The 24,976-nt window shown below is 37.8% G+C and overlaps 2 protein-coding genes across 2 annotated transcripts; one reads left to right on the forward strand and one right to left on the reverse strand.

Annotated features, from left to right (window-relative positions):
• Nucleotides 1-1,170: 1,170 nt before the first annotated feature.
• rnf126 (ring finger protein 126) lies at nt 1,171-10,406 on the reverse strand. The gene is made up of 9 exons (XM_042498376.2): nt 10,221-10,406; nt 8,000-8,058; nt 7,840-7,900; nt 7,514-7,752; nt 6,906-6,974; nt 6,171-6,240; nt 5,026-5,119; nt 4,383-4,498; nt 1,171-2,307 (listed from the first exon to the last, which is right to left on the reverse strand). The coding sequence occupies exons 1-9, from the start codon at nt 10,293-10,295 to the stop codon at nt 2,155-2,157; spliced, it is 936 nt and encodes a 311-aa protein (XP_042354310.1). The 5' UTR covers nt 10,296-10,406; the 3' UTR covers nt 1,171-2,154.
• A 1,141-nt stretch (nt 10,407-11,547) lies between these two features.
• On the forward strand, nt 11,548-23,647 carry sugp1 (SURP and G patch domain containing 1). Its single transcript, XM_042497318.2, has 14 exons — nt 11,548-11,691; nt 14,407-14,575; nt 14,808-14,911; nt 15,323-15,571; nt 15,729-15,852; nt 15,949-16,049; nt 17,650-17,773; nt 17,850-18,178; nt 19,275-19,381; nt 19,586-19,763; nt 19,895-20,001; nt 21,649-21,794; nt 22,746-22,875; nt 23,083-23,647. The coding sequence occupies exons 1-14, from the start codon at nt 11,673-11,675 to the stop codon at nt 23,107-23,109; spliced, it is 1,914 nt and encodes a 637-aa protein (XP_042353252.1). The 5' UTR covers nt 11,548-11,672; the 3' UTR covers nt 23,110-23,647.
• The last annotated feature ends 1,329 nt before the right edge of the window (nt 23,648-24,976 follow it).

The raw sequence follows: 24,976 nt of genomic DNA on the forward strand, positions 1-24,976 counted from the left end.
CAATGCTCCCCCCAGAGTGAGCCTCCATTGACAAATATAGTAATTTATCACCTGAAAATAAGAACTGTTGTATTTTTGTTGCCATTGAATGATCCATTTATATTTCCACACAGAGCAAGACTTCATCCAGGCTGTTTCTACAGTAGCCCAAAAAAACCCAAACACTGGCTCTAGATAGGGTTATTTGCATTTTTGCGTCGACCACTGTTGTTCTTCGACATAAGCATTTCCCAAACCTGTCCTCCAGTTCAACTTGTCCTGCATGTTTCAGATCTCTCCCTGCTCCAACACAACTGAATCAGACGATCAGCTCATTATGAACTCCTGAAGCTGATCATCTAATTCAGCTGTGCTGCAGCAGGGAGAGATCTGAAACCTGCAGGACAGGTGGTACTCAAGGAGAGGTTTGGGAAACACCATCCTTCCTATTTAGAGCACAGAAGAAGTTTCAGCTGGTTACAATCTACAACCTCACCGCTAGATGCCAATAAATCCCAGGGTTCCTACACATTTTCATAGACAAATTTCAAAACTTTTCCATGACTTTTTAAGGATCCCATATATTCTTTTTCCTTGCCCCACCTGCCCAGCGTTTTTCAAACTTATATTATTCAAACTCTGTTCAAACATACTTCAGCGCTCACACATAATTAAGCTACATTATGCTGCCAGCTAAAGAAAATACATTCAGTGTTGTGTTACATAAATGTAATTTCATTTATCACACACGTCACGTTTCCATGACTTTTTCCAAATCTTCAAGTGATTTTTACGAGTTCCATTACTTTTCCAGGCCTGGAAAATGTGACTGTGAAATTTCAAGGTTTTCAGTGACCGTGGGAACCCTGAAATCTAACCAACTAAACTTTTAAAGGATTAGTTCGGATTCACCAAATTCACACAAAACCACCAACTTTCAGTCAAGACAGTGGTAAACCAGAAGCTCCCGTGTTCAGAAAGAAAATATTGTTGTTGTAAATGGAATCTGGTGCTGAAGAAAGCATCAGTTCAGTTTCCCTTTCCTTTCAGTTTTTCATAGGAGAGGGCTTTGGAGGGTTTTGGGTAGTACGACCAGACAAATGGGACTTGGATTACACTGCAGGGTTTGTTGGAGTTTGCAAAGGATAGGATAAAATTTAGAAACAGTTAATTACCAGCAGAAACTACAAATTTGTTTGTTTTAGCACTTTATTGTGACTGTACGAAAATTCAGTAAATAAAATAATTAACACTTGTTTTGTGAAACACATTTGGCCAGTTTCATAGAGGTAAGATGTTCCCATGCCTTTTTTTTTTTTTTTACATTGCTCAATTTGTCTCATGGGCAGGGACTCAATAAATAAGTAGGTTTGTGAATTTTCTTGATTTACTTGAGGAATAAAAATGTGTCTGCTGTTAAGCTGTGAGGATCTTTACCTTGTCAAGATGCACCAAATACACCAAATAAAGCTCTAATAAAAAGAGAATCTAATAAAAAGAAAAAAAGTCCCTTAAGACTTATTAAATGCAAAATTGTGAAATCTTTTTTTTTTGTTCAGTAGTTTACCCAAATTCACATTCTCAACATCAGAGAGAATTTGTGCAAAATAAAAAAAAAAAGGTGCAAATAAATAAAAATCAGATGCATACACTCAGTTTCCTTTCCACATGGTTTTAGTTTGATCCACCAGCTGTACAGTGTTTCAAAATTATTCTCTATCTACTACACATCTATGGACTCTGCACCACCACAGGCTATGTTTTTTAAAAAAAGAGCATTCTGTCTTTTAAATATAAAATGTGCCCAGCCTTGTGGCAAAGACATGTCTCCATCAAAAAGCAGTCCACTCTGGCTCAAACTCCGCTCCAGTTCTGGTCACAATCCCGCTTTCATTACTATTCACAACCTCTCTGGATCCTCGTTCAACACTGCCCTGTCCCACCTCCTCAAATACTCGGCAACAATAGCAGCAGGAGCTGGACCCAGTGTCCGTTCAGCACAGGGGAGGAATGATGTCTTTAAGTCTGCAACTTCAAAGTTCAACTCGACTCACATCGTCCCCTAGAATTGAGACGGACTTTTGCCCTGGTCTCAGCTGTAGATGGGAGCTGTTGGGTCTCATTTGACGTACGTTGTGAGGTCTTCGGATGTGAGGTGACGGTGACTGTGAAAATCTATGAGTTGCTGGCTGCATTCTCATTGCTAGGTGAGCTGGGGGAGGAAGAGGATGAGGACGAGGGAGAGAAGTTCATTCCTGATAACCCTGGTGGGTCTGTGGCTGTGTTTTGTCCGCTAAGACTCTTCCTGCACACAGGACACGTATCATGCTGTGGGAAACAAGGAAAACCAAGACTCATGTAATCACTTTAAATATTTTCAACACATTTAAGATATAATTTCCAAGATTTTCATTTAAAATAAATGTCTGTCATGTCCCTACCTATTACTGAATTAGGTAACACCACGGCAATTGAGCCTATGGCCCACTGATGGAAATATTGCAATACTATGTTTGCAGTATTTTGATACTCACTATGTTACTGCAAATGCAACCATTTCCTACTGCTGATGCTTCACATTAAAGTTCCAGTGTGTAGCATTTAAGGGGATATATACAGAAATGGAATGTAATATAGTAAGTATGTTTTCTTCAGTGTAAAATTACCTGAAAATAAGATCTGTGTTTTCCTTACCTTAGAATGAGACGTTTCTATCTATATGGGGAGCAGGTCTTCATCTACAGAGATCGCCATGGTGCTACAGTAGCTCAGAATTGAAAAGCCAAACACTGATTCTAAATATGACCATTCACGTTTTCGCGTCGGCAGCTGTAGTTAGCAGCCCCTTCGTAACAAGGGCGTCGATGAAACATTCACTTGTAACGGGAAACTGCTTTAATCGGTGTTTTTACCCATTTAAATCCCCACGTCTGATTGTTCAGGAGAGGAAGAGACCTCTACGAATAATTCTGCTTCCGGTTAAAACCTCCTGAAAGTCTGAATCAGAATAGGGGAGAACTCATTAGCAGGTGCTAGGCTAGCAGTCAGTCTGCTGCTGCTGTTTATTTGTGTCGCTTTGCAGTTCACTCGCTCACACTGCAGCATTAAGAATAGCTTCAGATGTTTTCACAGCACGTAATGGGTTATAATTAACAAATTATCAGAGACAATTCAGACTTCACGGATTTGTTTAGCTGATATCAATCAAAAACCATGATCAGCGTCTGATATCAGTCTTGCAGATCTGTTTGGGATCTGCGTTTTGTGTACGAGAAATATTGATTTGGAACATGAAACTGCTTAATTTAGTCTTTTTACCAGTTTTAACCACCTGGTCCATTTGTTTTGGAGAGGAGGAGATGAGGAGAAATAATTCCACTCCCAGTAAAAAAAACAACAACAAAAAAACCCAAACCTGAACACTGGAAGAACTGTAACCAAGAGACGTTTTAGCTGGTTGCAGTCTATAATCCTCACCGCTAGGTGCCATTAAATCCCCCTAAATCTTACGCACTGTTCGTTTAAGAAATAATTTAACTGGCAAAACAAAGTTGATTGTTATTATGAAATAGTCACATTAAATGCAACATGTTTTTTAATTAAGCATCGCACTCATGGCTATCATTCATCAAAAAATGCATCTCCAAAACAAGTCAATGTTCATTTTGGCATTTTTGATAGCAGATAAGTTTGAAATATTGCAAGAAGCTATGAAAGCATCAAGAGCACCCACAGTGAGCTGTTAGACGAAGAGCTGCAGGCGACAGGCTGGACACCAACATAACGGGGTAACTAACTTTCACTTTCACTGTGCCCTGCTGTCTGCAGACTCACGCCATGTGCAGCATAAAATCAGATCGTGGTTGCTCACAGAAGGATGGAAAAAGGCAAACAAAAATTGCCTGACTTTTTCATTAAAAACAAAGAAGAAAGCTGTGACCTGTAATATTCAAATGCATTTGCTGTTACCACCAGAAACTACAGGTGTTGCCAAATGAGCCAGGACTTAAGTCTGTCAGATTGCCACGTAAACAAATCCACATTACTGGTAAACAAACAGTTACGCCCAGGATTATTATATAGTGTTTATCATGCCATACAGTCAACCTACAGCAGCACTCAGAAGTGTTTCTTAAAAGTAGGGGTGAAGCATCAGTTTTTTCAAACCCAAAGCATCTCTGCCTTACTTTTCGTGAACTGGCTCAGTGCCACTATTAATACATTCAACTGAAACTTCTGGCTGCTGTTTAAGGTGTTTTTGCAGTTCATGTGTTACATTAATAGCTTCAGAGGTTTTCACAAACCAACATAGGTTATAATTAACAAATTATCAAAGACAAATCAGACTTGATCACGCTGATACCAATCAATTACCATAATCAACTTCTGACAGATATACATACCTGTTCAAGCCATGGTACTATACAGTCATTGTGAAACAAATGATTGCACGGCAGTTGTCTAACATTCTCCTCAATGCTGTAGTCTTCTTTGCACACAGGACACTCTAAACCAGCACCTGCACAAACAGAAAGTGACATACTGTTCGTCTGTCTGTGTGTGACAGACCCACAGACTCAGCTACATGAGAAATCGTGATCACACTGATTGTTTATTTGAGTTTAGGCAGTGTTGTGCCGTGTAAGATTCAATTCAAGCACTTCATTTCATACCACTAGAAAGGAGAAGAACATATATATGCAGGAATCTTTTAGCATTAGTCTGTAATTGTGTAAGACTAACAGAAAGTTATATATAAAAAAAGCATTTTCAGAGGTTGCTAATTGTCAGCTGTCTTCTCTTAATAGAGAAAACGGTTATTGAATCACAGGTCTATGCAAACAAAAAGTGTATTTTTTATGTGGCATGTTAGGAAGGTTCAGTGACGTGTGTCTGTATGAAAGCAGTACAAAGAACAGCACTGATCAAAAGGAGAACTTTTCTGTTTTGAAAGTAACTCAAAAAAGCTGCCTCTGGAGCAGAATGGGTGTTACATAATGTTTGAGTAACTGTACGAGAGAGTATGAGATAGAGACACAGACTTACCCACGTGCTCCTCTGTAATGGTAATGGTGGGTAAACTCTTTATTCTTTCTCTGTCTGCAGGGGGGGGGCCCGTGTTTTCAAACTGGTTCAATAACTACAAGTAAAGAAGAATCTCAATAAATCATTCAGCATGGCAACATGACTGTTTTGTGAATGACAACTTTTAGACATTTACTTACAATATCTATCCATGTGTCAGGTCTAATGGACAAAGTTAATTTACCAGCTAAATTCTGGCACAAAAGTGCTGCTTGTTTAGTTTGTTTAGTAGCAGGGTACCATTCATATATACTCCTTTCGAAAAAAGAAAAGCTATTTTTTGAAGGGGACCTACCTAAAACCTCAGGCTTCAGACCATTCTGAATACTTTGTTTTAAACAGTTTTTTTCTACTATGCCTACAGTCAAGGTATACTGATTTTCTTTACATAATCATTTTCTCCAGGCACACAACAGCAAGTGTTTACATTAGGTAGCCTCATGTATAGACTACGTAATGTAAACACTTGCTGTAGTGTGCCTGTAGTTTGGAGTGTGCCACCTGATGTTGGTCATTTCTCCCTGATTTTGGATCATAATCCTGCTAGAACACGTCCAGTTGTGTTTAGAAACTTTTATTGGCGATTTTTCACAAAAGAAAGTGCTGCAACTCAGTCATTCCCATAGCTGCAATAACGGTGCAGAAACAGCAATATGGAAGACCCCGATATGCTGACCAATGAGAGCTCCTGGGTTTTTTCAGGAGGGGAAAGAGACAGGCACTAAACAATGCCTTCTTAGACAACGGTTGAATACAGGTGTCCCAGCACAGACTGTATATATATATATACACATAAAAGTGTTTTTGACCATTAAAGAATGTAAACATTTTCTATGAGAAACCTTATATACATGTATGAACCTGAAAATTAGCCTAAAAGGTTCCCTTTAAAAGGCAGAAATAACTTTAAGGACTTTGAATCCTGCCATTATGGCACTGCTATGAAATAAAATATACTAAACCACTATACAATGAATCAATAATAATGATTTTTAAAATAGTACTTTTCCTTGGGCTCTATTGAAAAGATTCTTAGAAGGCTGAAGCTGCCTAATTGACATGCAGTTTTATCTCCACTGTTACAGAACAAATAACCCATTTTATACCTGTGTAATGATAGCATCGAGACCATTGGCGCCCCAGGCATAGTCCATTGGATTGGAGTGTAGCATACCCCTACAAGGCAAGAGGACAATCAACAATAACAAAAAAAATACTTAGTAATAATAATAATAATAATACACTGGATTTATATAGCGCCTTTCCTGAACTGAAGGTCACTTTACAAACAAAAAGGGGGAGGGTCTAGGAATAGAGGACAATGCTCTGTCCCCAAAAGTGCAGACTATAGATTTATGGGTGGAGAGGAGGTTTGATGAGGCAGATCTTAGGGGTCGTGACGGTTGGTAATGGGAGAGGAGGGCAGTGAGGTAAGGGGGGGCTAGAGGGTGAAGGGCTTTGAAGGTGAGGACCAGGATCTTGAAGGTAATCCAGTGGGAGACAGGGAGCCAGTGAAGGTTTTTTCAAGACTGGGGTGATGTGGTGCTAAGATTTGGTGCAGGTGAGGAGTCGGGCAGCTGCATTCTGGACTAGTTGGGAGTCTATTGAGGAGGAGCTGATGCCATAAAGGAGTGAGTTGCAGTAGTCCAGATGGGAGGAAAGAAGGCGTGGATTAGTCTTTCAGCAGCGGGAGGTGTGAGAGAGGGTCGGATCTTGGCAATATTGCGGAGGTGATAGAAGGAAGTTTTGACAACTTGGCGGAGATGAGGCTCAAGGAGAGGGTGGAATCATAGTGATATGAAACAAGTAAACAGACATGGATCACATTTTTTTATACTTACCACGGCCCCATCCCGATATTTGGCATGGCTGTAGGAGCTATGATTCCATTTACTAACTGCTGGATAATTCTGTGTCCGGAAAAAAAAAAAATCACACAAAATAACAACAATTTCAAAACTTGAATCAAACTGAGAAATTAAACTTGTCTTTTACATTAATTGCACAAAAAGAAAATGCCTGTACGTAATAATAGTTTTACAATCGCAAAACTGCATTAATAATACAATCATATACAAAATATCTACTGTTTGGTATTAGTGGGAATATTGGCTCCTTGTTATTTATCTAGTATTACTAGATATTAAGTGTTTTTGTTGCTGTTGTTTTCTTTGAATTAGGTAACATGCTTTTACTAAGAAGCATACCATATAACGTTATGTTATTTTTCTTGGATCTGTTATTTTAGCAAAGTTCTACATTATGTTTACATGCATCTAAACACATCATGTCAACGTGTTCTAAAACTGGAAATAATATTGTTTGAAGTGTTTCCTACTATAACATAGGAGGCAGGTACTACTCATACAAAAGCAGCTTCTTGTTTCCCCTAAACCCTCTCGTGTCCCACAACAACCTCCAACACACTCAACTGCTGAAAATGTCTCACCCCTCTAATGTAGGCACTCCTTCATGGCGCGTGACCTGTCGTCGAGGAACATGTCGACCCCGCGGTTGCCGCGCACTGTATCGTTGCCGTGATGCCATTTCCCTTTCTCTCCTGTTCTCTGTCTCTCGGTTGTCCTCCGTGGGTAACCGCGTTCGAAGGTCAAAGTTCTCATCAAAAATCCCAAGGGCAAATGGACCGTATCCAGAGGGAAATGTGAACAAGTGTTGGTGATCCATGCTCTAACAGAAAAGACAGAGGCAATGTCAAATCATGGTGCAGTGTGCAAAATGTGTCCTGAACCAGCATATTTAACAAGTCACACTGACCTCAAAGGCTGGGCGGTTCTGCTCACTGGTGGAGGATGTGGATGCGGACCCATTTTCAGTACTGCACCAAAACAGTGGTAAAGACAGTAAAAAGCTAAGACTCAGAAATCCACTTTAACATGGAATTAATCAAATTGATGAGACACAAGATCGTCCATACCTTCTTTCCTCAGGCAGCTCCTCAATGAAACCAGATTCACAGCGTGGACAGGTGTAGTCCTACAGTAAATATATATATATATATATATATATATATATATATATATATATATATACATGTGAATATCAAGTATGTATTAAGATATCAACTGAATACATTTTTATGTCACAATTACAGTCTCAGAAAAAATGCATCACAGTATATAGTATGATGATTGCATAATGCATAATGATTATCATTATTATAAGTTAAAATTTCCCTTAAAAAATGAAAACATTTTATTATTTTATTATAATTGGAAAATTGGATTTTCCATCCAGTCACTTTTTTAAAAATTATTTTTAACACCATCGATGAGTAAATGTACATAGTATGATAACTGTCAGTTTTTATTCCACGATATACCTTGATGTCTAATGCTGGAAATAAAATACATACTTTCCTGTAAACATGCCTCTGTGATGTGCACACCATGCCAATTTGCACATCCTGCACAAAATTGTACAGCTTATTCAGATACAGCTACATTGTACATATTTGTTATGTTATAGCATAATCTCAACATTATTTTTTCTAATTGTTTCTATTCTATATTTAAGTTCTTTATTGTTCTTCTAACTATTTGTATTGAATGTTTAATTTATGCACCAAAAACCAAAGCAATTGAAAGTGAAAACCTACTTAGCAATTAATTCTTTTCTGATTCTGAGGTTGATGTGGACCATTAGGGTAATCAATACCATCCATCCAAGATGCCTCTCTCACACACACACACACACACACACACACACACACACACACACACACACACACACACAACACACAGCAGTGGAGAAAGTATTCACATCCTTTACTGAAGTAAAACCATCCTGTGAAAATAGAAGAAACTCGAAGTAAAAGTCCTGCTCTGAATTTTTAACTTAAGTAAAAGTAATTACGTATAGTCAGGAATATGTACTTTAAGTATTAAAAGTAAAAGTAACCAATGAAGTCATTTTTTTAAGGAAATCCACACCCCCCCAAAAAACTCAAAATTATATATAAAAAAACCCCCTCAATCCCAAACTCAAAATTATTGGCAAAAAAAAGAGGGGAAAAAATCTTAAATACTCAAAAATATAAACAAAAAATAAACAAATAAAAAACAATGTCAAAATTATTTTAATGAAAAAAAATACTTAAATGATTATTGAAATATTTGACAATTAGTTCTCTGTGATCTCATTAATAAGTTAACTTTCCATTGCTGCCGTACTTGTTTAAACTGTTGGGTAATTTCATTCATAACAAATCATCATATTTTTTTACATAATTCTTGTGTTTTTTTTAAGCAAAAATCATTATTTGTAAACTAACTGAAGCTGCCAGATACAAGTAGTGAAGTAAAAAGTACAATATTATGAGATGTAGTGGAGTAAAAGAACAAAGGAGCATGAAAAGAAAATACTCAAGTAAAGTACTAGTAATTTATACTCAATACCTGACAAGCTTGTAGTTTAACAAATTTCACATGCTATGCCCAATTAGTACACATGATCAGCTGACAGTACGCTGTCACACAGGTGTGCAGCTGAGTTACTGTCCATAAAGTAAATGTTACTGTAACATTCAAGAAGCTTCCCATGAATGGCTTGACACACACTGCTGTGGCAGGCGGGCGGGTTGTTGCAGCAATGTTGACTGACTCTGGATAGGAGCGATGTGTGGTGAAAGTTTTACTTCTTTTTGCGGTATGACCACAATAACCTAAAAGCAAGCCTTATAGAGAAGAGGTTTAAATCGAGAGTTTTACATTATCTGTCTGAAGTCATTAAATCAAAACCAGAATGAGCCATGCACCCCCTGAAATAAACGAAATCTAATACAGAAAGTGTACCTACGCTTTCTTCTGTTAGATCGCCTGCTTACGTTAAACGCCACCACTATGAGACCTAACAGACTGTTAAGATGGACGCTGACCAAAAGCCATATAATACACTGCGACATAACTTCGCTAAAATTATATATTTAAAACACAGGAGAGTAACGTGAGTGTACCAGCCAACTTAATTACAACCACTTGACTGTCACTGTGGACCGTTGTTACCAATGGGGCTAGCTAACTAGCGTAGCTCAACAGCAGTAACGGGTCGACGTGGGGTGCGCCACAAATACACACATAAAACAACACAAAATCATTTCTCATTTCTCAAGGAGGCAAATATCTCTCTTTTGTACTTACCGGTAAACGCGGACTTATCTCTGCTGAACACCGGTGACAAAAAAACCGGCAGGGCCGTGGGGGAGCTTCAGCCATTTCTAAGCAGGAGAGCAGTTCGTACGAAACGGACGGGTAGCAGCAAGGGACAACAAAACCTGATTTTTACAACGAGAAAAACGATGGTGGAAACGGAAACACACGAGCACCAACGTAACGTTACCATGGCAGCTAGAAAAAATTACTAACAAGAAGGTTTCCGGTTTAAGATTGACCTTCAAATAAAAGAGAGAAATATAACAAGTTTGTCAAGGGTCATTTATTTTTCGTTTTATAACACAGGGCTCTCCCTCACACACATAAAATATTTACAAGTATACAAAACAGATGTGTTTTAAATTATGTTTAGCCAGAGACTGTTCTTTATCAGAGGAGGAGGTTCCTGATTATTCCTGGTTCTTATTATTAATTTTATTATTATTAATGCTATTTTTATTATTTTGTTATTAATGTTATCATATCAATTATAAGTTATTCTATTCTATCATTTATAATAATAGTAGTAGTAGTAGTGGTAGTAATCGAAGTAGGCTGGTAGTAGTAGTAGTAGTAGTGGTAGTAGTATTACTATTATTATTATTATTTTGACCCTCCCCGAAGCTACAAGTAGCCTACTTTTGAGTTGAGTATCCCTTAGTGACTGGCAAAAACTGCATGACTCATCCCTCCACCATAAATTGGTTATTCAGTTTTTAAAAATTAAAAATAACTAAGAAACTACTTTAACTAGGAAAGTTAAAAGACTTGAAAATCCCTTCAAATAATACAGAACATTTAGGAGCTGTAGTTTGGGGACAGTATTGAGGGGAAAACTGTACATGCATTTTCTAAAAATGTTCCTTTGGGGCTGTCATAATAGAAAACTCTGATGTCTGATGAAGCTATGGTGCCAAATTGGTTAGTAGTTTAGTCCATGCCTGTGGTCCTACAAATTTGTAGACATCAGTTGATAGCAATGATACTCAGCTTAAGGCCCAGCCAAATCTAGCCCCTGATGGGGTGGCCCACTTGCCCCAATAAAAATAAATTGATTTATGGATTATTTTGTACTTTGAATGTAACTTATGTTGCAAGATACAAAAAAGTGTTGAAATGGATCTTGTTGATAATAAATAAGTGCCAGGGGAACTGATTTGTCTTATCTATTCTTGTTTTCTGATAGATATTATCATTGTGTGTTTATTAACTTTCCCCTGGCCTCATGCCATTTTGGAAAAGTGGCCCCTAGGCAACTCTTCAGTATCTAAGGTCCATAGCTAAAATTGGTGCTTTTATTCTGGAAAAACTAAGACCGGAAGAGTGGTTCTCGCGTTTACCAGTGGACTCACTTCACAGATAAGCTAACGTTAACAAAGCTATAGTGAGAGGCCGTAAGCGTCGTTTTTGAAACATATTTGTACTCCTGCTGCTACGACTATGGAGCCCAGCGATACAGGTAAATCTTTACTGTGAATCTGACTTTGATACTCACGCTAAATGTCTAGCAACGCCCTTTAGGAAACATTTTAGCTAGCCAGGTTAGCTGTTAGCTGTAAACGTAAACTGTTAAGCTTCGGTAGCCTGAGGAGAAATCGCTCGTTGGCGTAACCAGTATACAACGATAGCCAACAGTAGCTGTCGGCAACATTTAAGTTAGTTATCAAATAAAACAATATGCATTCACTCAAAAAACGCTAGCATATTTTTTTTTTAGCTTTTTTTTGCAGCCTGTTATATATGAATTTATTGACATGAATATTGTTTCCCCCCTCAGTTCTTAGCTTTTTAAAGTTGTTATGTTGTTTAATTTAAAGAAGCTTTCTTGTATGTTAGACTGCAATGCAACGTTAGATTAAGTTTCAAGTTTTATTTTCTATGTCTGCTTCAGACAGGGAATAAACATAGTTTTAAAACAGTTATTCCTGTAACGCGTCAGACATATCAGTAGACAATATTGTAAGCTACCATATGTTGCCATTTGTGAGAAGATGGATGGATGGATGGATGGATAGATAGATAGATAGAAAACTTTAATAATCCCCAAAGGATAATTGCATCGTCATAACAGCGACATATGATATAGATAAATTAAACAACAGTGATATATTAAAATAGACAACAATGATCGATCAGAACAAAATATATAAATTGAAACAGTGATAGATTAAGATTGAAAAACAGATGCAAACACAGGAGGCTATGTGACTAAAAGCAGGTAATTGAATACCTAGATAGACATATGAATAAATATATGTCCATGTTATTGGACTTTGTGAAGTTGATACAAAAAATTGCAAAAATTGATACAGCGTAGTATTGCAATGTTTTGCACGGCAATATTACATCAGTACATGACACCAATTATCACATTTTATGAATTAATAATAACAATAATTTTAACTGAAACAAAATGTTGCAAATGAAAATTAAATGTTTAGTATCCCAATACAATACAAGATCAATTGCTTTTTTCAGTTTACAGTTTGTGACAGTACAAATGGCTGAAGTGAGATGAACAGGCAGATAAACTTTATTGTATTAGATAAAATAGATGTTGTCAAAGTTTTCCTTTGGTATAACTTGCAGCAGAAATAACATAATAAATCTCAATATATAGAAATATATAAAGTATTATAATTAGCATATCACAAAATGTTTTAAATCACAATGACATTGTATTATGACTTAATTATTTTTCATAATATCATATCGTGGAGCCTCTGGCGATTCCCAAAACTAAATCTCAGTCAGCTAAAGATTATATGAGACAGCTATGCTTAAGGTCATGGTCAGGTCAGCAGCAGGCCTGAAAGAGACTGTTGTAGCCATGTTTCATCCGTGGTCTCCCGACTATGAGGGAGGGAGCACAGCTGTTCAGATAAGGAGGCGCTGCCTGGCTCCATCACTATAGCAACCAAGGTTAGAGAAAGAAGTGTAGCACTGTGTCCCGCACTGTGCAGACCAAATGTCTCTTCCTAGATATGTGATTTAGAGCCAGCAAGTTCAGCATAGTTGGCTTTTTAAAGTTAGCGACCAGTAGAATCTCCACACACTTACAGATTGGTGCAGCATAACCTTATTAGGGAACACATTGTGATTCTCAAGAGAAAACTGTTGGGGTTAAATACAAGGCTTAGACAAGGACACTAACACAGTGTATGCAGTCCGGAGATTTTGTCAAACTCTGTATGTTCAACTGTGATTCTCCTTGATTAAACCTTCATTAAATACTGTGTGTAATCAATGGAAATCTGCAGTTTTCTTCAGCCAGTAAAAAAAAAACTCCCCTCCCAAAAAAACCCTTTAACTGAGAAAAAAATGGTAGAAACCTCAGGAAGAGCAGCGGACAGATGTGCAATAGATGTTGTGTTTATAGAACAATAAAATTACAGTAATCAATATGGCAAAATGATACATAGGTAGAGAGAAAGAAGGAGCAAGTGAGAGATGCACAGCAACAATAATAATAATAATAATAATAACATAACATACACCAATAGTAATAGAAATAGGAATATTAATAAATGCAGTTTATGATAATACAAATATATGTGATATATATTGTAGTTTATGTATCTGGCAATAATAACCTCCCGCAATTTCTCCTTATCAATACATGTTGGCCTTTAAGAAGTTGGAACATAACAATATCCAGTAGTTTGGCAGATGTCATAGGATGCATGTCAGAAAATGTCAATGTTACCTTTGCTTATTGAGCTTATGACTCCATTGCACCTAAAACTTCAGAATGCTCTGCCAGCACCCTTATGGTCTGCTGACTCTGTGGTTTATTTTAAAAGCCAGCCAAAGATGCACCTGTTTAGACAGGCATTTTGGTAACCTGTCTGCACAAGCTCTGTATTTTCTTAATTTTCTTTTGTGTATTTTTGTTGTGAATTGTCATTTTTTTCAACATGTATTGTTGAAATAGTTTTGCACTTTTAATTATGTGGCTCAGTTACTCACTTTATCCTCTATGCTTTCATTCTGGTTTGTTGTATATTGCCCTTGTAAAACATCTTTTGATCTATGTCTGCGAAAAGCACTCAATGAATACATTTTACTAACTATTAACTTCACTTACTTACTTACTGTCTCAACTGCAAGCTTTACAACTGAATAAAATGCTTTCTTTTTTAATATATTGCATTTTCCTTTTTATCTTTTTTAGGGCGAGGAGGATGGAAGTCAAAGTCTATCCCCCCACAGAAAAACAAGATGAACATGTATATTATCCGTCAAGAGAATCTGATAGCTCAAAAGAAGAAGGAGATTGAGGCCAGAATGGCAGAGCAAGCAAAAATGAACGTGCAAACCACAAGCAAACCTCTGCCTCCAAGGTAAGGACATACTTATGGAGCTGCAGATCTGGCACAGATGTCTAAAAATTCAACATATGGACAGTCTTGTGGAAATAATTTTAGTATTTTAAATACAGTGTCTACTGTATGTCTGGTGCTTCTCATCAGTATTATTATGTATTAATGTTTTCTTTGACACCAGCATTTGCCTAAAATCTATTTAAAAAATTCTATAATTTGTGACATATTTCATCCACTCTGATCCCATTAGTTCTCCCACTCTTCAAGGAGCCTCCTCAAACAAGTTTGCAAATGATGGAAGCTTCTTACAGCAGTTCATGAAGATGCAGAAAGAGAAGTCCAACAATGTGTCTGGTAAGTACCCTGATCAGTTTTAACTAAAAGGTTACAGTGATGTTTTTTGTCATTGTCTTATCACAAGTTATGTGTTACCTTAATGTTGTATATTTAACATAGCAAATGGGGAACAAAATTATAATAAACATAACAATGTTGTTGTGGCTTATGTAAAAGACAGATAAGAGGCTGTCTACTATGAGTTCTTGGCTGCTGTAGAGTTGTGGGAGGAAAAGGTTTTTTAAAAAGGGCTTCCTGACCTAATGAATCTACTAGAACAGGAAGCATAAAAATACCTACTTGTGTTGGTTATATGGCAAAAGTAGTGGTGATGAACAGACCTTACCATCTATAGCAGAAAGAATAAAACCTTTTCCATGAAGGCGTGTACTAAATTTTTAATAATTGGTCCTGTTTCACTCTTTCTAGGTTCCACAAGTGATACCAAACCTCCCACAACATTGACTTCACCACCAGGAGCAAATGCACTGCAGAAAAAGAGCATTCTTGTTGGCAAGCGGCCTGGCCTTGGAGTCAGTAGCATGCTTAGTCAGTTCAAGAACTACTCGCACTCCAAGAAGAATCCCGTTCTCAGCCAGAGGCCAAGTGTGTTTTGTTCTCCCGATGATGAAGATGAGGAAGAAGAGGCCGATTACTCCAGATTCTTAGAGATGAAAGGTAATTCAAGGCCTGTGTTTTTCAGTGTATCTCTGGACAACTCCGTGGCTCGGACATTTCAGTGCATCTTCTGCATTCTCCAGTGGCACAGTTGCCGTGTGACTGGCATATTGTCATAGGTGCCGTTAGAGTAAATGTACTCATAGCCTGCTTAAAGTCTCTCCCCCAGAGGATTCAGACACCAGACTAATTATCAACAAGATGGCCTCGTTTGTGGCGGAGGGAGGAGCTGAGCTGGAGAGAAAGGCCAAAGAAGACTACAAGGACAATCCTGTTTTCTCGTAAGTTCGAAGGACAGCAAGGCTTATTCAGATTTATTTACACATATATTGTTATATATAACACATCTGATTTCAAATGTCATCTTTGTCTTTCAGGTTTTTATATGATAAGAGCAGCCTGGAGTATCTATACTACAAAAAAAGAGTTGCAGAATTGAGAAAGGATTTGCTAAGACCCGAGGATACGTTGGATTATGGTAAGATTACCTCTTACACTCTGTCTTTTGTCTCTGTTTTCTTTGTCTCATCTTTCCTCACAGAAATACTACTATGTAATTGCAAGGGGGGTGAATATTATGTCAGAAAAGCATCGTCAGTTTCAGTTCAGCGTGACTAGTGATCACAGTATGAATTCACATAAACGTATGCGTATGCATTCACACTCAAGTGTGTGACTGTGTTATTGCTGCAAGTATTCAGTTGCATTTAAAAAAGCATCTTCATACTGGCTTTCAAGACCACACCATCATACAAAAATGGTTCATAGTCAGGGTTCTAATGTGGTTCACCATCAGACTGCTTCTTATTTTATGCTGAACATATACAGGCCATGGCTTTTTTACTTTTGTTCTTATTTTCTGTATTTAATAAAATGGGTTCCTATGCGGTATGTAAAAATATAGAATCTGATTTTAGGAAATTCCAAGTCTGTATAAGTGTGGAAAAAAGAAAAGAGTATGGAAGACATGTTTGTGTTTTTAGAATTTATCTGTTACAGAAGCCAGACAGTCAGCGTAGCCAAAATGTTAACCTCCGTGTGAAAGAGTGCAGGCCAAAACAAACTTGATGTTGACAAAGTAAGGAAAGAAGTATTTCGGTGGCTGAATTTACACTCTTACACAAGGTTGCCTCTGCACCTGTATGTTACAGCTTACAAATAGCTCAAAGTGCTTCATAACTGAACCAAACTCGGATATGTGCGACCAAATTAGTTTGAAAGAAAAAATGTGTCAATATCTTTCAACTGCAGATATTGACACAATGCTATTTTTACTGCACACAAGTACCACAAGTCACAAGTACCCAAATATGAAGCTTGGCTGAAAATGTATTAGTTATGATAGAATTAAGTGGTGATGTAGTTAACAGAAACAGATTATTGTTTCGGCCCAGGAAAATCATACCATTATCGCTGCATTCATCAACATTTACATGACAGTGAATTAACAAGACAGCACAGATACGGTGAATATGTAATTGTATAACTTTTTTCAACTTCTTTTCAGTTCTTATTCATAAAACAAGACAAAAAATTTGGGGCAAACAATTTTATTTATTCAGTATAATAAGGGAAAATTATTTGAGCAGGTAGCAGTACCTGGCTACAATCTTCTGGCAATCCATACATAATGGCATACATTGCCAGGATCCCTGAATTAAACATATTTGTTTTTGGAGTGGTCTTTGAAAGCTGCAAATTGAGTTCTGCACTTTAGCCAGTTGATTGTGATGTACACTTTTTTGTCCATATTGCTCACCCTATGTTGTGCTTCATTGAATTAAGAATTTAAAGATCGGGTATATTCTAGTCATAAATTGTTACACATGCAGACACAAGATTCACAGCAGGCAAAGTGTGTGTGGTGGAGCCTCTCTGGGCTTTACATGGTTTTCGGTTTTTGTTAAAATAAAAGCCTCACAACCATACAGTTCCCCATTTACCACCCCTGTCCCCCTTGCTCCTCCTTCCTCTTCTTATCCCCTACTGGCTCTAGACTGGTGGTGTGTGAGGGCCAGTTGAGTACGTTACAGTTGTAGAGTGTGAATTGAGTCCCAGTACTGATAGGCTGCTTAAAGTCTCCCCCCCAGTGGACGCGGAAACCCAGCAGGTGGCTGAGAAGCTGGCCAGGTTTGTGGCGGAGGGTGGCCCCGAGGTGGAAGCCATCACTGCTGAGCGTAACCGAGACAATCCTGCCTGCAGGTCAGTCACTGTTTCTTCACTCATTGTATTTTTTAAAGCCTGCTTTTACACAAAATATCTACTGTTCCTACTGCAGTTTTTTATTTGACCACCAAAGTCCAGCGCACCGCTTCTACAAAGAGAAAATACAGGAGTTTCGTGCTGCAGCCGCCCAGAGCTCTCCACCTCCAGCATCAGAGTCAAGGACAGACCTACAGCGACCAGCTGCTCCGTCATCAGCAGGAATCCCTCCACCGCTGAACCCTGCGTCTCTACCCCACATTCAGCAGGCAGAAACTCCGCCTGTCAAACGGAAGAGAAAGAGTCGATGGGGGTCTGAGGATGACAAAGTCGAGTTGCCCATTCCTCCCATTATTGTTCCTCCAGAGATTAATGTTCCAGACCCAAACACACCCTCTCTCTCCGGTACGTGAACTTGTTTTTTACATGCTGTATGCATCAAAGGTGCCCCTGACAAGAATTTACAGAGTCCAATCTGATTCATCAGTTCTTGCCTGCTGATTGCTGACTTGAATCACTTTTGAATTTTTGCTCATTGATCCACATTCTTATTTGCAACTTTAGTTTCCATTATTTCACCAGGAAAAAAAGAGCTTAATCACCTAAATGAATAATTTGTCTTCTTGACTTGGTATAAAAACTTATTTTGTAATAGGACGAAATCCACCCAGCACTGTATGTTGGAGGTACATGTATAGGTGCTGTCAGTGACGCTGTCCACAGTACTGAAAGGGAGCAGAAGAGATTGATAGACAGAACATCTGTTCATGCTTGCTTTTGTGGTTTTCAACAGAACTTTCCGCTTTCTCTCAGAGAGGGAGAAAGAGATTCAAGCCGCAAGCTGCAAAAAGCTTTTTCTGCTCATCTACTGATTTTGATAAAGATTGGCTCATAAGCTCGAAAAAATATTTAGCACTCTGCAAGCGCTACACTCTAATGTGAGTTCTCTGATTAATACATTTACACCAAAATAAGTTTTATGTTGTGATGAATAGGCACAAACCAGAAAGTTCTGTGTAACATTAGGCATTCAGCACCCCCATATAGGCTGAATGGAATGATCCTTAATTTCATAACCACAATTTCTTGCAATTGAGACAATTTAACAGTGAGATTCAGGCTCCTTAGATTAAATCATCACATGGTGAACTATTACCAATCACCCTTAGTATGCATGCACATTTTGTTCTTTTGGGACATTTAGGTAATTAACATAAAACCTAAACTTGGTGTAACCCTTTTAAAAGGCAATGTCAATATGTTTTGGGAGCTGATGCTATTGTCCAATATTTTGCAACCTATATATACTAATTTTAGTATGCATTTTTGGAAGAGTCCTAGAAGATAATGTAAATATTATAGAGAAATGGGTAGTCCTGTCAGAAAACATGTTGATAAAATGGCACATAGTTTCATTTTTAATTTGCTACTTTTGCCACACTGTCAGTCTGTCCAGTAATTAATTTCTGAATATATAAGTTTGTTGTGACGTCTGTTTCAGCCCAGGAGCTGAGAGGCCTTGGTTATAAGAAGGGGAAACCTCTTGGTCTGGTCGGAGTGACAGAACTATCTGAAGACCAGAAGAAACAACTCAAAGAACAACAAGAGGTATAAATGTACCAACTAAATGTATTTATTAAGTGTAAATTAATTACACAGCTGTATTTTAACTAAACTTGAACTCAACCCCACAATACTTTTTTTCACAATCTATTGTTTTGTACCCAATCTTTTAGATCTTACACCCTGAATCTATTATCAGAAGATGTTTGCTCACTGCATGTGTGTTGCGTTTTCCCACACACTCTGTAGATGCAAGAGATGTACGACATGATCATGAAGCACAAGCGAGCGATGGCAGAGATGCAGGTGATGTGGGAGAAGGCCATTAGAGACCACCAACATGAATACGACAGTGATGAAGAAGTGGACCAGCAGGCGGGCACCTGGGAACATCGTCTCCGAAAGATGGAAATGGAGAAGACCCGTGGTAAGGCTGACCATCAGTGTGGAAAATTGCTCTTGCCTCTGTAACACTAGCAGCTTGATAGTAAGTTTTTATCAGTGTGAAGTGATCAACTGTTGCTGTAAAAAAAAAAAATCTTGTCTGTGCCTTTCCAGAGTGGGCAGAATCTCTGACAGAAATGGGTAAAGGGAAACATTTTATTGGTGACTTCCTGCCCCCTGAGGAGCTGGAGAAGTTCATGGAGACGTTCAAGGCACTCAAGGTTAGTTTTCCTCTGAATTCACTTCAATTTTAGAGGGAAATGAAAATGACTTCTTCTTTGAGTGAGAGAAGGAGACAGCAAACTTTTTCCACATATATCTTTATTAGGCTGTCAATGCACAACATACATCCGTCTAAACGTACATGTTATCCGGTTTTAAATCATTATGAGAACAACAAACGCAGCACACAGCCCTAACATATCCCCCACCCCCACAAAGGGAAAAAAAAACAGGAAACAAACATATGCATGGGTAAGAGATTCAATAAACAAAGACAAAGAAATAATATTTGCATATAGATAATAGTTCAGTTAATAAGTCACACTAATCCTCCAAGGAAGCGTCATCATTAACAAAAGACAGACTAGGGCCCCACGTTTTCTTAAAATTATTAGGGCAACTCTTAGTATTAAATTTTTTTTATCTTAATATAGAAGGACATTAAATCTTTCAGCCAAGAATGAGAAGGTGAAGGCTTTTGATCCTTCCAGTGAAGTAGAATTTGCCTATGGGCTGCAAGAAAAGCAAAAGCAATAATATTTCTCTCTTTGGTTGTGAATCTTGTTAATTCTTCAGTAACACCAAAAATAGAGATTAAAGCGCTAGGAATCACAGGTTTATTGAGGGCTTGTGAGTGAATAATTATTTTCTCACAGGTAATTAAATGTTTGTGTAACTGTAAGAGGTGTGTTGTGGACAGAGAGAATAAATAGCTTCACCTCTTCTCTGCAGGATATTTTACTATAGTACTAGAGTACTATAAAGCTTGTTATATACATCTTTAATGTAATTTTTGGTTGCATTAGACTTTAAATGCCTGCTTCTCCACAAGAGGGCCATACACATTTTCGTAGAGCCGGGGTCAGTTGGTAATGTCTGTAAACAGGATTGTGATCGTCCATCCATGCCTCTGTTTTCAAGCTGCTTATCCAGGTCAGGGGCACTGTGGTAACAGCCAGCAGAGCAATTCCTTTAGCTCCTCCTGAGGGATCCCCAGGAGTAGACTGTGATTGCCACTTGTTTGTTTGGAAGTTAAACCCAATGTGCCGCTGTTGTTGAAACCACACTTTTTTAAATCCCTTTTGAAAGTTGAAAAAAAAAGCACAGTATGTTATTAGAGATATATTTAAAGCCACTACTATATTTATGGAAAGTTATTTGAAAGTCAGCAGTCACATAAGATCCAGGATGTAACAGTTACATCCTGGATGCATTGGAGGCATGCAAGAAAAACAGTTTTCTGATATGTATAATGGTCATTTGGGGGGTGTAGTTTTCCTGTACTGTATTAAGTATGCTTCTTCATGGCATACCATTTGAGTGCAATAGCAAATAGAAATAAATGGAAAAGTCTTTCTGGGAGAAATCTAATTAGTACTTGAGTCTTTGCAGGTTATATTCAGTGAGAACCACCAGTGCAGAATACACCGACTCTGCTGGATTTAACAGACTCAGATGACAGGCAGTGTTTTTGTTTCAGTTAAATCAGCTAAATAATAGAAAATGATCTTGCTTCACCTATATATTTAATGATTCAGTCATCTCTCCACCCTCCTTTAATTTTAGAAAGAGACAAAATGGTTAAATGGTTCAATACTTAAGTGTGGATGGCGTGATTGCACAACTTAAGTCTCCTTGACTTGCAGGAGGGCCGAGACCCAGACTACTCAGAATACAAAGAGTTCAAGTTGACGGTGGAGAATCTTGGTTTCCGAATGCTTATGAAGATGGGCTGGAAGGAAGGAGAAGGCCTGGGCAGTGAGGGACAGGGCATCAAGGCTCCTGTCAACAAGTAAGCATTCATCTTCAGTATGTTTACCTTTTGTTGCTCTCACTTGGGGTGCATTTGTCATTCTTGTAAGTGAAGCAACACTAATATTTTTTTAAAGCGTAAAAAAAAATAAATTTCCAGTTCTGTAAAGTCAACCAGATAAAGTGCACAGTAGATTACACAAGAGAAACAAATTTCAAGTGTTTATTTCCAATTATTGTTTTTGTTGAATAGAAATTCGTCTTTTGTTTTTCGTGAACACAAATTTCTTACTATCTCTCAAGTCTAGGCTGTCCACCTGTGAGACGCAGTGTGCATCTTTTGTTGCCGTTTACACCCGAACAGACCTTTCTTCACAGCAGACGCTTTGACTTGTTATAGTTGGCATTAACGCCGAAAACGCACCAAGTAGCAGCTCGCCGCAACAATTACATCTTTATACAGATGGGAGACGTGTTTGTCTTTTAGGCAGGAAGAAATTCTTTGTAACGTAGGTCAACATGTCAGAGAAGTCACTCTGTTTACTGACTGGCTGTAAGTATTTTACAGCTGCAACTGCTGCTAAAAGTTAAACTATCCTCAACGTTTAGTTTGGCTTCAGTTTGCTGCAGAATCAAACAGCCTCAGCTCAGAGTGGCTGCTGCAGCTTTCCATCGACATAGCATGAGCTCAGGTCCCACTTCGCTGCTGCTTGTTGTGCTTTTCGAGTGACAACAGCTCTGTTTCATTGAAGTGTCCCAGTAAGCCATTATAGTGTTACAGTGAGCCACATGTACAAGGACCCTGAAACTAAAGCAGCTAAGTGGAATTCAGCCATCCATTATTTTTTTATTTATGCCTGAAGTTCTTCTACTGTGATCTTGTGAGAAAAAGGCCAGAATTGTAATGATTTTGCTTTTTCCAGCGAGATATTTTGTTGGTTCTCAAATTACCTCAAACTAATTTTGAGTGTCTCTCTCTGTCTCACTACAGGGGAACTACCGCTATGAACGGAGCAGGGTTTGGAGTTGACCGCCCAGCTGAGCTCACAAAAAGTGACGACGAGTATGACGCTTATAGGAAGAGGATGATGCTTGCTTACCGCTTCAGGCCCAACCCCCTGGTAACCTCTGTTTCATATTGTTTTCAGTTTGTTGTAACAATATTCGGTGAATCTGCATTAAGTGCAAAATCCATACTCATTGAATAGTGTTACTGGCTTATTAGCGTTTTTCATTCTTTCACTGTGCTGCTGATCCACTTAAAACATTAGAGTGTCCTTTGCTGTGATATTTGGATTTAATATTGTGTTTCTTTGTTGTTTCCACAGAATAATCCACGGAGACCATATTACTGATGTAGAGGACTGTTTTTGTTTATTCTCGTTTGTCATTACTTCAAAGTTCCTTGCTGCTGCCACAGTTCTGCACGGTTGTGAAGTGGACACTGTCGCACCATAGAAATTTTCAAATTTGAAATGTGTGATGAGTAGAGAGATTGGCTGATTCTCTGTCACAACTGAGGTTTAACTTGAGAAAAAAGAAGTCAAAATGTTTTCTTAAAATGATCGCATTAGATCAGTAATGATCATGTTTTGTTACATTTTGTTTTAATACTGTAACAGCTTCAAATCTCCTAAAATGTATACACTCACATCGCCTGACTTCCGGAATGATTTCACTCTTCGGTTTGTTACCATTTTGTTTCCTTTCAGACCTCGACTTTGAATTCCCAAATTTTATAACACGGTTCTGTATTAGGACACAATCTTATGTATAATTTTTGCATCGAGTAATTTATCTCACTGTGCTATAACTAATTTTTGATTCCTGTCATTATATTCATCAGTATTCACAATAAAACATGGCCACTTAATGAAATGTGGAGTTATCACACTTACGTCCTTTCTCTTTATTCTTATCATCATCATCATTTACATTTATTATTATCAGTATATTAGGAAATAAGTAGGAGCTAAACTCACCTTCAGTTTGTGTTGATATTGTTGATAACTGCCATCTGTATTAATTTCTGTATGGCTCCTGACAGCAGTCAGCCATGGAGTAGAGTCAGCCAGGTTCAGGCTGCGGGTGGTGAGGAGGAGGGTGACAGATCAGTGAAATCGGACCTTCAGTTTGCCATTCCCTTGGGCGGTTTACACGGGATAAATATAACTCCGAAATCCCAGCTAAGCAAGTGTTGGTGTTGCCTTCAGCATCAATCAGAGGCAACTTAAGCCATATTATAAGGTAAACTAAGGCTTTGGTTGGTTTGGTATTGTGAAGTTTTCAGTTGAATTTTAGGGTTCAGCTAACGATTATTTTAATTAATTATTCGGTTTATTTCAGAAAGGCAGAAGCAGAAAATTGTGAAAAATGTACCTAGAGCCAAATATAATATAATCAAACTTTTGGTTTTATCTCAAACTCAATCCAAAATCTAAAATATAGTTAATTAGCCATGTTTTAAGACAGAGAAACACAGCAAATCCTCACATTTATAAGTGGAACTCTTATATAATCTTATATAATCTTTGCCAATTATTTTTCTGTAAATCACAATATAATCAGTGTTTGGGACTATTTTATATATATATATATATATATATATATATATATATATATATATATATATATATATATATATATATATATATATATATAGGTATTGACCAAAACCAAAAAATTCAAACACGTCAAATAAAAGTGTCAGAGGCTTTACAGGGTGAAGTCAGGTGTCGTGGGCTCTTTTAGGGAGATTACAATGAAAGCCACCAAAAACTCTGCAGACAACCTTAAGTGTTACTTTTATAATGTGGTGGTTCTCTGCTATATTTCTATGATGCAAATATGATGATACTATATATACTATACTACTATAATATGATGAAACTTTGGATCTTCAAACATGTCCACAACCCACTGGTTTGTTTTTTAAATGGCTCTATTTATCAGTTTAGTCATTTATTAATTCATAATATAACCTGCTGCAGTTCATTAAAAAAGATGGTCAAACTTTTCTGCCACACTTTCCCTTATTTTGTTGTCTGTATCATTCTTGCCATATTGTCTGTAATGAACATGTATGTGAATGTGACAGCTATGGATAATTCTGGAGTATTGTGGCCGACATGGACTCACAACATCATCTTTAATATTTTTAAACAACAAAAGAACTGAACAGACTGAAAATGTCTGAAATGTGACAGGTTGGCACACAATAGC

This window comes from Plectropomus leopardus, chromosome 12, assembly GCF_026936395.1.
Source record: "Plectropomus leopardus strain MGB_pleo_1.0 chromosome 12, ASM2693639v1, whole genome shotgun sequence".
NCBI lineage: Eukaryota > Metazoa > Chordata > Actinopteri > Perciformes > Serranidae > Plectropomus > Plectropomus leopardus.